General features: G+C 40.6%; 1 protein-coding gene across 6 annotated transcripts in view; it reads left to right on the top strand.

The window, feature by feature from the left end:
* LOC127445769 (rho GTPase-activating protein 9-like) overlaps positions 1–14396 on the top strand; it is a 78606-nt gene that overhangs the window by 39299 nt on the left and 24911 nt on the right. For 5 of the 6 annotated variants that reach the window (XM_051706081.1, XM_051706082.1, XM_051706080.1 and 2 more), the window contains 5 exons: positions 5410–5466; positions 8281–8445; positions 8841–8909; positions 11499–11560; positions 12476–12563. In XM_051706081.1, coding sequence (XP_051562041.1) covers positions 5410–5466; positions 8281–8445; positions 8841–8909; positions 11499–11560; positions 12476–12563 — 441 coding nt within the window. The remainder of the gene's footprint in view (positions 1–5409; positions 5467–8280; positions 8446–8840; positions 8910–11498; positions 11561–12475; positions 12564–14396) is intronic. The other variant, XM_051706083.1, reaches the window with a different exon arrangement.

Here is a 14396-nt window from a genome sequence, read left to right as displayed (position 1 = left end):
AATGCAGTCAGACAAGTACCGTTCTCCTGGCAACCGCCAAACCCAGACTCGTCCATCAGATTGCCAGATGGAGAAGCGTGATTCGTCACTCCAGAGAACGCGTCTCCACTGCTCTAGAGTCCAGTGGCGGCGTGCTTTACACCACTGCATCCGACGCTTTGCATTGCACTTGGTGATGTATGGCTTGGATGCAGCTGCTCGGCCATGGAAACCCATTCCATGAAGCTCTCTACGCACTGTTCTTGAGCTAATCTGAAGGCCACATGAACTTTGGAGGTCTGTAGCGATTGACTCTGCAGAAAGTTGGCGACCTCTGCGCACTATGCGCCTCAGCATCCGCTGACCCCGCTCTGTCATTTTACGTGGCCTACCACTTCGTGGCTGAGTTGCTGTCATTCCCAATCGCTTCCACTTTGTTATAATACCACTGACAGTTGACTGTGGAATATTTAGTAGCGAGAACATTTCACGACTGGACTTGTTGCACAGGTGGCATCCTATCACAGTACCACGCTGGAATTCACTGAGCTCCTGAGAGCGGCCCATTCTTTCACAAATGCTTGTAGAAGCAGTCTGCATGCCTAGGTGCTTCATTTTATACACCTGTGGCCATGGAAGTGACTGGAACACCTGAATTCAATTATTTGGATGGGTGAGCGAATACTTCTGGCAATATAGTGTATTTCCTCAGCATGAGTCGGCAGCTTTGTGTGATTTGTGCAATTCTTTATTAACAAAATAAGAGACATAAGACTGAACATCACACCCTCCACATATGTTCTGGCTGGTCTGCCTGCATGTCATGTGGTTTTTAATCAATTCACAGCGATTTCTCTTTCTTCTCTGCAGGAAACTGTAAATAAGCTGAAGCCTACTGGCTCTTCATTTGACGTAATTCCTCCTAAGCTTTTTAAAGATGTCTTTAAGTCAATCGGGCCTAACCTTTTAGATTTTATCAACAGAAGTCTTGAATTAGGAACCGTACCTGATCACTGCTTAAATGGCCAAATTTAGACCCAACAATTGTATCAAATTTCACACCTGTCTCTAAACTATCATTTATTTCAAAAATACTGGAGAAGGCGGTTTTTCAGCAACTTTACAATTTCGTGGAAGAAAATGAGATATGTAAAATGTTTCAATCAGGCTTCAGAAGACACCACTCTACTGAGACAGCACTGGTTATGGTGTTAAATGATGTACTGTTGACTGTGGACTCTGGTAATTTTTCAATGCTTGTGCTCCTCGATATAAGTGCTGCCTTTGACACAATTGATCACATTGTTCTGTTCTCTCGTTTAGAACATTTTGTAGGCATCCAAGGGAATGCTTTGAAGTGGTTCCAGTCCTATTTTAAGAACAGAAGATTTTCAGTGAATATTGGTGAATTCTCATCTAGTGTAGCCCCACTTACTTGTGGAAGTCCACAGGGCTCTATCCTGGCCCCGATTTTATTTTCACTTTACATGCTCCCATTAGGCATGGTTTTTAAAAAATATGACATTTCGTTCCACTGTTATGTGGACGATACTCAAATCTATCTTCCGCTAAAACAAAACACAAACTGCTTAGACACTTTCCTAGCCTGTCTATCCAATCTAAAGGCCTGGCTGTCCTTAAACATTCTAAATTTAAAGAGCACCTATTATGGTTTTTAAACGTGCCTAATTTTGTTTTAAAGTTCTCATATAATATATTCACATGCATCCAAGGTCAAAAACCACTTTAATTTAAAAAAATGGACTCGTTCAATGATCCGTTCTAAAGGATTCATTCTAAACTCCTCCTTTCAGAGAGCATGCTCTGCTCTGATTGGTCAGATGTCCCAGTCTGTTGTGATTGGTCTACTGCTTAGTGTAGTGTTTGAGGGCGGGTCAGAGCTGTTCGCGAGCCGCCAATGAAGACCAGAGGTGGGTTTTTTGTTACCAAATTACGTAGGTTAGTACAGGAAGTAAGTCTGGAATTACTAACGACTCGTTTCAGGTGTTCAGAATCAGTTCTTTCTATTGGGAGTCAATAACTTTTTATTGATTCAACCATTAAATATATACGTAGCAGAACACACACATACAGAATCAATATACAACACTCACTACCCCCACCCCCCACCCGACCCCCAACAACACCCCAGTGGTCACACAACCATAGACACACAACTAAAACAAAATAAATAAATTAATAAAAAAATAAAAATAAAATAAATAAAACAAATCACACACATAAAACCCGTACACCTCTCTCTCCACTGTCCCTCCCCGAGAGCCCTCCAAAAAAGACAGATATCTGCCCTACTTCTTCTCAAACATGTCCAGACTCCCCAGTCTTCTGGATACCCCCTCCTCAAGAGCTGCCACTCTGGCCATCTGTGAACACCACTCCTGAAAAGGGGGCGCTCCAGCCGACTTCCAACTCCTCAAAGTGATCTGTCTGGCGATCATAACACTAGACAGGACCCAGTTTTTCACGTGCTTATTCTCCAAATTAATGACTGCCCCATCTCCCAAGATACAGAGTCTGGGGCAAAATAAAATTTGAGAGGCCAAAACCTCGCACATAAAACTCTGAATCCTCATCCAAAATTCCTGCATCTTAACACATCCCCAAAAGGCATGGGTTGTGTCTCCATCTTCTAATTGACATCGCCAGCAGGTGGGTGTGTCTTTAAGACCAAGCCTATGCAATCTAGAGGGGGTCCAACAGACTCTATGTAAAATCTTAAATTGCATGAGGCGAACCCTTGCGTCTCTGGATGCAGATTTGACATTTTTTAGAATCCCAGCCCACTGTCCCTCCTCCAATACCAAATTTAAATCTTTCTCCCATAATCTCTTAAGAGAAGTTGAAGTTCCGTCTCCCATACTCTGAATTAGTAGGGAGTAATACACTGATGCCTCGTGACCTTTTCCAAAAGCAGTAATCACCTCTCCCAGAGTATCTGCTGCTTTAGGAGGGTGTAAACCACTCCCAAAAACAGTACAGAGCAGGTGACGCAGCTGTAAATACTTATGGAACTGAGATCTAGGAATCCCAAAAAGTTGAACCAAATTTTAAAAGGATCTCAACACCACACTCTCATATAGGTCACCGAGTGTAGTAACCCCCCTCCCAATCCACTCTGACCAGCAAAAAGGGGACTTGTTGATGCATAGTTTGGGGTTCAGCCATATGCTTGAGGCAACACTTAAAAAAATGTCAGAATTAAACAGTCTGGACACTTTAGTCCATATCGAGTTCAAGAATAGCTTGATTCTTGATTTTTGAAACTTTGCAGACTTTTTTACATTCACAAACAGCTATATAACACACTACATGAAAGATAATATTTGAAAAACCATAATAGGTGCTCTTTAAATGAAAGTAAGGCTGAGGTGCCTCTCTGAGACCCAAAAAACATCTAACATTGATTTTGGGCCTCTATCTCAATATGTAAAACCATGTGTAAAAAAACGAGGGAGTCTGTATGGATAGTGCCCTGAAATTTGACAAACAAGTCAGCTCTGTGGTCAAATCCAGCTTTTTCCATCTAAGATCACTGGCAAAGGTGGAGACCTTCCTGTCTTTTAAGAACTTTGAGAGGGCTATCCATGCTTTTATCACGTCTCGGCTCGATTATTGTAACTCACTTTATACAGGTATTAGTCAAGCTTCCCTTTCTAGGCTCCAAATGGTGCAAAATGCAGCAGCCAGACTCCTAACTGGAGTTAAGAAGTATGAACACATCACACCTACATGGATATCACTACACCGGCTGCCGGTACGCTATAGAATTGAATTTAAAGTTCTATTAATGGTCTTTAAATCTCTCAGTGGTCTGGCGCCATCCTATCTCACAGATCTCTTGTCAGAACATTGCTCAGGGAGATCTTTGAGATCCTCAAATCAGAGACTTTTAGTAGTGCCAAGGACCAGATTAAAACTTGGTCTTTGGTCCTTGTAGGAGGTGGTCTGAGTTCGGTTGCAATGGAACTGTAGCGCGATTCGCGTGAATGTGAAAGCAACTCGGATTCAGGTGCGTACTCGTTCAGGTGTTTGTGATGACGTAAGATGAACGCAAATGGACCGGGGTTCGATAGAATCAAGTGAGTGTGAAACCAGACCAACGCTGCGGTGGGCACCGGGAACAATCGCACTCGAAATCAGACCGCAGCAAACGTTCCCAGTGTGAAAGCCCCCTTAGAGGGGACCGAGCATTTTCAGTAGCAGCTCCAAAACTCTGGAACAGTCTTCCTGTGAGTATTAGAACCGCCTCGACTATATCCAATTTTATATCTGTTTGCGATAGCTTTTAATCAGTGAGGTGATGTTTCTTTTCTGCCGTTTTGTCTATGCCCTATAGGTGTAATGCTGTGGATTGTTTATTTTATTTATGTATTTTTATTGAGTTGACATTGACATTGGTTAACAGCTGTTGTTTTAGTTGTGCTTTATAAATAAAGTGACATTGACCTATTCCCCACTGAAACAGGAAGTTTGTGCGGGACATATTGAATAATATATTATAATATATTATACGCCCCCGTGAGTTCATGATGAGCCATTAGTATCGTTGGCCTGTTTGCCCAAAAATACGAACTGTACATGTATGGACAAAAATGTTGACTTCATGGGGTCTTTAATATTAGTTATAGTCTATTCTATACTTAAATAGAAAATGTGGCCTTCTGTGACACTATCTGCAAGTCTTTATATATAAAGGTCAAAGGGCACTGAATCCTGATGAGATGCTTGCAAAGGTCCATTACTTTAACTAATGCAAGAATTGGTATAGGAAATTCATGTAGATTAGTTAAGTGTATCGTTTTGGGGCGTGTAAATGTGACTTTTTCACGCCATACTCAACTTCCTTATTCTGTGGATCAACAGCTAGAGTGAGAGAGAGCGAGATAAATAGTTAGAGATGGATGTTGCCTTCTTCCTCCTGTAAAGGGGAAGTTTAAAGTGCAGTGAGATGGACTGAGGTGAGGCTCTTTTTCAAGAGAAAGTGAGTTCATCAGCAGCTTCAGTTTGCTGGATTAGATTATTCAGACGGATGGACGAGATCTGCTGCTCTGTAAGATCAGTGTAATGTTTTGTGTTTTCAAAGAGGAAGAGAGATCGAGTTTCATGAGTCAGAAATGATATGTAGCTGCTTTAAAAGCTGCTGTATTGCCATATGTAATGTGTCGTCTTTTGGAAATGTGTACCAAAAGTATTTTATGTTATTAAAACAATGAGTCTGATTGTTTTAAAGTCTTATACTGTAAATATCAGGTGTGGTGTAGATTGATTTGTCAATACTTCACTGACTCATTTCAGAGAAGTATAGCTGTTGTTGTTAAGTTTTTCTACTATATATCTTTAATGGTTAGTTTCAATCTGACTGTTTCTTCATAAATGTGTGTGAGAACATTGCTTCACCTTCTCTTTCAGCTCTCCCCTGACTTCACCTACATTACTCATGATGCCAATGGTTGGCAGGTGAATCAGGTCAGATTATAAAACACTTTTTTTTCTATTCTGATCTCTCTATTAAGACTGTCAATTTAACACGCTAATTTGGTAAGGAATAATTGAGGACAGACATTGAATTATTGAAAAATAATGTACACCCCGAGGTGGTAATGCGGCCTCAATGATGTACTTAACCAATGACTTTGTTTTATTTTGTTATTTTGCTGTGGTAGTCTGTACAGCTCTTTGAAATAACTTAAATAATTTGGTGAAGTGATATGGAACTGTTATGCGGTCGAGACCTGAAACTGCTTCATAGCTGTTCGTTTACTTGAAAAATAATTGCACACCTTAGAACGTTTGTCAACCAAACAAAATCAAGCATTTAACAGACCCGTGGTATAATAAAAAATAGTCCATCAAAAAAACATTGGTCACATTGTGTAACCTCCTCGTGGTCGCGATTAGTGGTTCTCGCTCTCAGTGGGGCGTGTGGTAAATTGTGTGTGGATCGTGGAGAGTAGCATGAGTCTCCACATGCTGTGAGTCTCCGTGGTGTCATGCACAATGAGTCACGTGATAAGATGCACGGATTGACAGTCTCAGAAGCGGAGGCAACTGAGACTTGTCCTCCACCACCCGGATTGAGGTGAGTAACCGCGCCACCACGAGAACCTACTAAATAGTGGGAATTGGGCATTCCAAATTGGGAGAAAAGGAGATAAAATAAAAAAAAAAACAAAAAAAAAACTTTGATGCAAAATTACACAAATTAACAATTAAATGTGTAAATACAATATTTAAATTCCCTAAAAATTAATTTGCCTACTTTTGGAACAATTAAACCCTGTCTGTCTGTCTGTCTCTCTGAGGGTTCTATCTATCTGTCTGTCTGCCTGTCTCTCTCTCTTAAAGTGTTCTGTCTATCTGTCTGTCTGTCTGAGGGTTCTATCTATTTGTCTGTTTGTCTGTATGTCTCTCTGAGGGGTCTGTCTGTCTTTTTCTCTGAGGATTCTGTCTGTCTCTGTGAGGGATCTATCTGTCTGTCTCTGTGTGGGATCTGTCTGTCTGTCTGAGGGTTCTGTCTAACTGTCTGTCTGCCTACCTGTCTGTCTGTCTGTCTCTCTGAGGGTTCTGTCTATCTGTCTGTTTGTCTGTCTGTCTATTTCTCTGAGGGGTCTGTATGTCTCTCTGAGGGATCTGTCTGTCTGTCTATCTGAGGGTTCTATCTGTCTGTCTGTCTCTGTGAGGGATCTGTCAGTCTGAGGGTTCTATCTGTCTGTCTGTCTGTCTGAGGGTTCTATCTGTCTGTCTGAGGGTTTTATCTGTCTGTCTCTCTGAGGTATCTGTCTCTCTGAGGGATTTGTCTGTCTGTCTGTCTATCTGAGGGTTCTATCTGTCTGTCTGTCTCTGTGAGAGATATGTCTGTCTGTCTGTCTCGCTGAGGGATTTGTCTGTCTGTCTATCTGAGGGTTCTATCTGTCTGTCTGTCTCTGTGAGAGATATGTCTGTCTGTCTGTCTCGCTGAGGGATTTGTCTGTCTGTCTGACTGTCTGAGGGTTCTATCTGTCTGTCTATCTGTCTGTCTGTCTGTGAGGGTTCTGTTTTTCTGTCTGTGGGTTCTATCTGACTGTCTGTCTGAGGGTTCCATCTGTCTGTCTGTCTCTGTGAGGGATCTGTCTGTCTGTCTGTCTCTCTGAGGGATTTGTCTGTCTGTCTGTCTGAGGGTTCTATCTGTCTATCTGTCTGTCTGTCTGTCTGAGGGTTCTGTCTGTCTGTCTGAGGGTTCTATCTGTCTATCTGAGGGTTCTATCTGTCTGTCTGTCTGTCTGTCTGAGGGTTCTGTCTATCTGTCTGTCTGTCTGAGGGTTCTGCTGTTTTGGGCAGTTTGACTGTTTCAGTATGCAGTATAATCTGCAGCATATGGAATGTCAGCGTGCTCGTGTGCTTCTGTCGCAGGCCTCACTGGGACTTTCAGTCTGTCATTTAAGCTGCTTTTGAACAATACTGCTGTAAATGAGTTTGCTAATTGAGTTGAGTGGTTGGAGGGTAAACAAAATAAACTGAATGTAATAAAATGTAAGCAAATGTAAAGTGACTGGTGTGGTGGAATGATCCGCCCCTCTGGCTCGTCATCGTCACCTTGCCTCTTAGGGCCGCCCTTCAGCCAGGCTCACGACAGGAGTTGGGCAGGAGAGCGAGAAGAGGTGCATAATTAATAAGACTCGTTTGGTCAGTGGTGAATGAGGCACACCTAATGGGGATAATGCTTCATCTCCGCTGTCTTTAAAACGCAGTGCGCACCTTTTCTCGGGAGCCGGCTTCAAATCTCCATGTGTGCACACACTGGCATCCTCGCATGCCCAGGATCACAACTGGGAGGGATCGGACAAGTGGACGCGCTGCTGGACCCGTTCTTCGGACCCCCGGATGCCGTAATGAGTCGCCAGGGGTGAACAGCTCACGTTGCCCCCTCATGCTTGCCTGGGAAGACAGGCCGCCAGTGACGCCGCCGCCCCACGCGCCGTGGACTTTGGAGGGGAGCGTGAGCGGCCGACTGACCCAGCCCGTGCCTGGGCTTTCCTATGAACACTACCCCGCCCCTTTCATGGAGCCCCGTTCACCGCGAGGATTCCAGATTCCCCCTTTATTATGAACACTATCCCCCTTGGACACTTTATTACCCCTTTTGGACACTTCTACATTTATTATTGTTTCCAATAAATGCCTCTCCGAGGCTTGACGCCACATCCACTGTGTCTGTCTCTTGCTCACCCTGCCACACTGGACTGAATCTAATGTAATTGGATTGAAACTGAGAGAAGCCAATGTGTTTACTTCTTCCTGTAGAGTATGCAGCACGCTGTGTCGTCTGATGCTCTCAGCTCAAACTCGTCCAGCTACGAGGATGCTCATCGCAGGAACTGCGCTCCAGCAGGGGGCGTGTCACACATGAGTCACTCCTACTCCATGTTTCTGCCATCACAAACTCAGAGAACATCTACAAACGGCAAGGTTAAGATGACACGTTCACGCTAACAATTGCACTAGTTATTTGTTGACATAAAACAAGTTGAGGTCTCATGCATTCATGCATACATAAAAAAAAATTAATCATGGAAAACAGGATTTCTCTTGCTCTTTTAAAGTAAAAGAGTTTAATTCACTATGTAAACAAGCTGTTTCACCACCATAAGCTCATTAACATATGACTGCCTACATTTATGAATCACCAATACCAAATGTCAATACCAATAACAGTGCAAAATAGTCATGAAAAAAACTCAATTTTGACTGTTTTGGGGGCAAGAAGCCGTTCACCGAAATAATATGCAACATTTTACAAAAGCTTATGTCGAATGTGGTGCCTTTTACTGAATTATTTCCCTATTTCTTTGCTTTTTTTGTAGTCGGATTACAGGGTAGATGTCGAACCCCCATCATCTGACAGCTCGCCAGACATTGAAGGAGTCACACCGGTGAGACACAAATACACATATAAACAAACACACACACATATACACATGTAACACTATAACTTAAGGTTAAAAAACATTTATTACAGTGGTTTGGCAAAATTGGTTGTACAACAGTTATGCCAATAAAGTACTTTTTATAGTAGTTGCTGCATATTAAGTGCATTTTTTACCACATTAACAAATATTTTTTATCCCGTTTAAAGCATAAACCTTACTAAAAATTTTTTTAAAGATTTATGCTTAATAATAATAAAAATAATAATAATAATAATTTGCCAATGGAGTAAGAAGATAAACTTGATTCAAAATATATTCTTTGAAAACAATAATCATTATTTTGCTTAACTCTGTTGAAAAGACCAGTACCTTTAAAGGAATATTTCGGGTTCAACACAAGTTAATCTCAGTCGACAGCATTTGTGTCAAATATCGATTACCACAAAAATAAATTTCGACTCGTCCCTCCTTTTCTTTATTAAAAGCACAAATGTGTGTTCCAGTGAGACACTTACAATGGAAGTCAATGGGGTCAATAATCTGTAAACATTAAAATACTCACTGTTTCAAAAGTATAGACACAAGACAAACAATATGTGTGTTAACATGATTTTAGTGCGATTAAATCACTTACTAACCGCATCTGTGGAAAGTTAGAGACAATTTTACAACTTGGGTGCCATGATGACAACTTTACAGATCAAATAATACACAACTTTTAATAGAAAAATTAATACAAGTGCTTTTACGAAATTATAAGCTTCACATTTCTGCCTTTAAACCTTCCAAAAATTGGCCCCATTGACTTCCATTGTAAGTGTCTCACTGGAACCTCCATTTTTGCTTTTTTTAAAGAAAAGGAGGGACGAGTCGGGGTTTTTTTTTTTTTTTTTTTTTTGAACAATGACAGACAGGGAGAGTGTTCAGAAAGTTGTTAAAAAAGAATGCTTATTTTTTGCAGTTCTGTTTGAAATTACACACTTCAGCTTTAACTAGTAAAGGATTAGTTCACCCAGAAATTAAATTCAGTCATTGTTTACTCACCCCTGTGTTGTTATAACCCTATATGACTTTCTTTCTTTTTCTGAACACAAAGGGAGAAATTGTGAATAATGTTGTGCTCAGTGATGTCATACAATGGCAGTTTATGGTGACCACCTCTTCAAGCTTCAAAAGAACACAAAAGTATAATTCAGAAGTCTAATAAATTATTCATGAGACTCATGATTGTTATGAAAGCATACGATAAGATTTGGTGAGAAACAAACTGAAATCTGATGTATTATTTAGTGAAAATGTTCACTGACCGTTGATCTCTTGTGTGCGTTCATGAGCAACAGTTCACGCAGCCCCCTCACGACATTGGGCCGTTCAAGTGAAAACTCGTTTTGTTTATCTAAAAACAGGTCCTCCACAGTGATAGTGACAACAGAACACAACACAGCTGCACAAAACAGAGAACAGAACTTACTAAACATGTCTGAAGAGTTTGTAGTCGAAGAATTGATGCATTTCTATGCCCAGCCTTATTTTTTTGAACGGAGTTCTCGGAAATCAAAGAGAAACATAGATGAGGCTACAGGACGCCACAGTCACACCGTGTCCTGATCTGATGGCAAACGACACGAGATAAAAGGTATATTTTCTATGGTAATCAAGAGTTTTTGGCCTAACCAGCAGTGATGAGCGACAGTACACTCTATTGATCGCTTGTTTTCTATTTTTGGCATCATGCGGGTAACTCCATCCGCTGTGAACTGACACCGGTCCAAAAACTTTCAAACAAATAAGGCTGGGCATAGAAATGCATCAATTCTTCGACTACAAACTCTTCAGACATGTTTAGTAAGTTCTGTTCTCTGTTTTGTGCAGCTGTGTTGTGTTCTGTTGTCACTATCACTGTGTTGGACCTGTTTTTAGATAAACAAACGAGTTTTCTCTTGAACGCCCCAATGTCGCGAGGGGGCTGCGTGAACTGTTAATCTCGTGTCCTATCATGAACGCACACAGGAGATCAACGGTCAGTGAACATTTTCACTAAATAATACATCAGATTTCAGTTTGTTTCTCATCAAGTCTTATCGTATGCTTTCATAACAATCATGAGTCTCATGAATAATTTATTAGACTTCTGAATTATACTTTTGTGTTCTTTTGAAGCTTGAAGAGGTGGTCACCATAAACTGCCATTGTATGACATCACTGAGCACAACATTTATTCACAATTTCTCCCTTTGTGTTCAGAAAAAGAAAGAAAGTCATATAGGGTTATAACAACACAGGGGTGAGTAAACAATGACTGAATTTTCATTTTTGGGTGAACTAATCCTTTAACTAGCAAAACAGTCAAACAGCAATGCTGGTAGATTCACTTCAGCAGCTAAGTTTTGTTGGTTACCACCATGACTCTACTAGTCCACCAGAACCAAACCAGGGCTAACCAGCATGGGAATTCAAGCTGGTGTAAACTGGTTTTTTCAGCAGGGTTAAACACATAAACAGTGTTTCAGTGTGAATCTAAACTAGTTCTGATGATGTCATTATAAACCTGTTTCCACTGAAAACTCGTGCTGGTTACATGCTGGCTGATAGGAGCTAGAAAAGGCCGGTTTACTCCACAAAACCAAGATAGCAGAAGGAGGCAGGAAACTGAGGTGAGATTATCTGCCACCACACAAACATACCTTGAACTGAGCACACAAATGCATTTATGTAATCAAACATGTGGCCGTAAATGGCAAGAGTCCGTTTAGATCAAGGGCAAAATTGGGCATGCACTGCAAAAAAATCTGATTTAAAATCAGTATTTTTGAATTTTGTTTCCAGTAAAAATATCTAAACATCCTTAAAGAAAGATACTTCTACTTGAGAAGCAAACATTTGTGAAATAATTCTTTTCAGGGAATGTATCTTGAATTAAGTTTATTTTTCTTACCCAATTGGCAATTTAGTTTTCTTGTTTTAAGCATAAACCTCTAACATTATGCTAGATTTATACTTAATACAAGAAAAGACAATTTGACAATGAGGTACATTATGAAAAATAAACATAATTCAAGATATAGCCTCTGAAAACAACTGCGCAATTTTGTTTCTAGTGAATCAATTTAGTTAAAAAGATGTTTAAATATTTTTTAATGCAAAACAAAATACTGATTAAGAAAATGATTACTGCAGTGTTTACTCAGTGCAAATATTCATCTAGTATGTATGCATGACTTCCTGTGACAGTGTGTTTTTTACCAGTCTGAAATGGCAAGAAAAGTTGTTAATGCAAATTAAACTGGTATGATGCCAGTGGTCTTATTTTGATTTTTCATGTTCTACAAACTACATTGTGAAGTGTCTAACAGTAGAGTACTGTACTTACTGTAAATGTGTTAAAAGGGTGTAAATGTGTTTTCACTGTGGCAATGTAGAGTGACACAGAGATCGTCAGATATATGCTGCTGTTTAATGTTTAAATTAAATCTTGCAGATTTATTTACATGTTTCAGTAGGAGAGGATATGATAAAGGACTGAGCAATTCTCAAGTTAACTGAGAACATGAATGTTTGTGTGTTTACAGGAAAAACTGGAACCTGTCATGGGTTGTTTTGGTGGGAAACAGTCTTGTTTTCTTTAAGGACCCCAAAAGCCAGAATCCTGACAGCTGGGTGAGACGAACACACAATATTACAATCAATTCACCAGGAAGGACTTTTACTGCCTTTACATGCTATCGGAATTATCCTACTTCCCACTTCTGAAATCGTAATTACGAGTACATCATGTGTAAGTGTTTTGTTGTCGGAGAGAATAGGAAACATGGAGGACGCCAGTTTCATTCTTGCATATTTCTCTTATTTTGACACCGTAATACATGTTAGTCGTAATGGAATGTTATTGTCAAATACAAGCTATTTTTCTCTGTGTAAAAAAATTTACAACATGCATCAAATGGTTGCGGATATTCGGAAATGTATGTGACCGAAACAGCAAGCGTTAACAAGGTAGCTGAATTTGAAAAAATTAATAAAACCTGTCTCTGAATACAGAAACCATTCTCTCCTCCTCTATGCTGAAAGTTTATGGTGACTCTCAACTTGGAAACTCTGGTATCAAAATGAGTTCATGTGTCATTTCCAAGTAGGAAACTAGATAATTGCAATAGCACATGATGGCAGCATTACATTATGCTTTAAAATTTTAACATTTAAGTTTACCTAGCTATAGTTTGGGGAGTAGATTTGTGAGGGAATGCATTCAATATTTCATAAACACAATGAATCAAAAAAATAATAATTTTTTTTATTATTGCGAACTATTGAGAGGCCACGCAAAACCTATTGCGAGGGAACGCAAACTGTTGTGAGGCCAAGCAAAACTTATTGCGAGGGAAAGCAAATTATTGTGAGGCCACGCAAAATGTATTGCGAGGGAACGCAAACTATTGCGAGGGCACGCAAAACTTATTGCGAGGGAATGCAAAATTATTGCGAGGGAACGCAAACTATTGCAAGGGAACGCAAACTATTGCGAGGTAAAGCAAACTATTGCGAGGCCATGCAAAACTTATGGCGAGGGAAAGCAAACTGTTGGGAGGCCACGCAAAACTTATTGCGAGAGAACGCAAACTATTGTGAGGCCACGTAAAACTTATTGCGAGAGAACGCAAACTATTGTGAGGGAACGCAAAATTTATTGCGAGGGAACGCAAACTATTGCGAAGGAATGTAAACTATTATGAGGGAATGCAAACTATTGTGAGGCCACGCAAAACTTTTTGCGAGGAACACAAACTATTGTAAGGGAACGCAAACTATTGCGAGGAAACGCAAACTATTGCAAGGGAACGCAAACTATTGCGAGGAAACGCAAACTATTGCGAGGGAATGCAAACTATTACGAGGCCACGCAAAATGTATTGCGAGGGAACGCAAACTATTGCGAAGGAATGCAAAACTTATTGCGAGGGAACGCAAACTATTGCGAGGGAATGCAAACTATTGCGAGGCCACACAAAATTTATTGTGAGGGAATGCAAACTATTGTGAAGGAACGCAAACTATTGCGAAGCCACGCAAAACTTATTGCGAGGGAATGCAAACTATTGTGAGGGAACGCAAACTATTGTGAAGGAACGCAAACTATTGCGAGGGATCAAAAAAACGTATTGCAAGGGAAGGCAAACTATTGCGAGGCCACTCAAAACTTAATGAGAGGGAACGCAAACTATTGCGAGGGAACGCAAACTATTGTGAGGCCACACAAAACTTATTGCGAGGGAACACAAACTGTTGTGAGGCCACACAAAACTTATTGCGAGGGAATGCAAACTGTTGTGAGGCCACGCAAAACTTAATGAGAGGGAACACAAACTATTGCGAGGGAACGCAAACTGTTGTGAGGCTATGCAAAACTTATTGCGAGGGAACGCAAACTGTTGTGAGGCCACGCAAAACTTATTGCGAGGGAACACAAACTGTTGTGAGGCCACACAAAACTTA

Source organism: Myxocyprinus asiaticus, chromosome 9 (assembly GCF_019703515.2).
Source record: "Myxocyprinus asiaticus isolate MX2 ecotype Aquarium Trade chromosome 9, UBuf_Myxa_2, whole genome shotgun sequence".
Lineage (NCBI taxonomy): Eukaryota > Metazoa > Chordata > Actinopteri > Cypriniformes > Catostomidae > Myxocyprinus > Myxocyprinus asiaticus.
The sequence above is the reverse complement of the archived record's forward strand: the minus strand, read 5'-3'. Positions and strand labels throughout refer to the sequence as shown.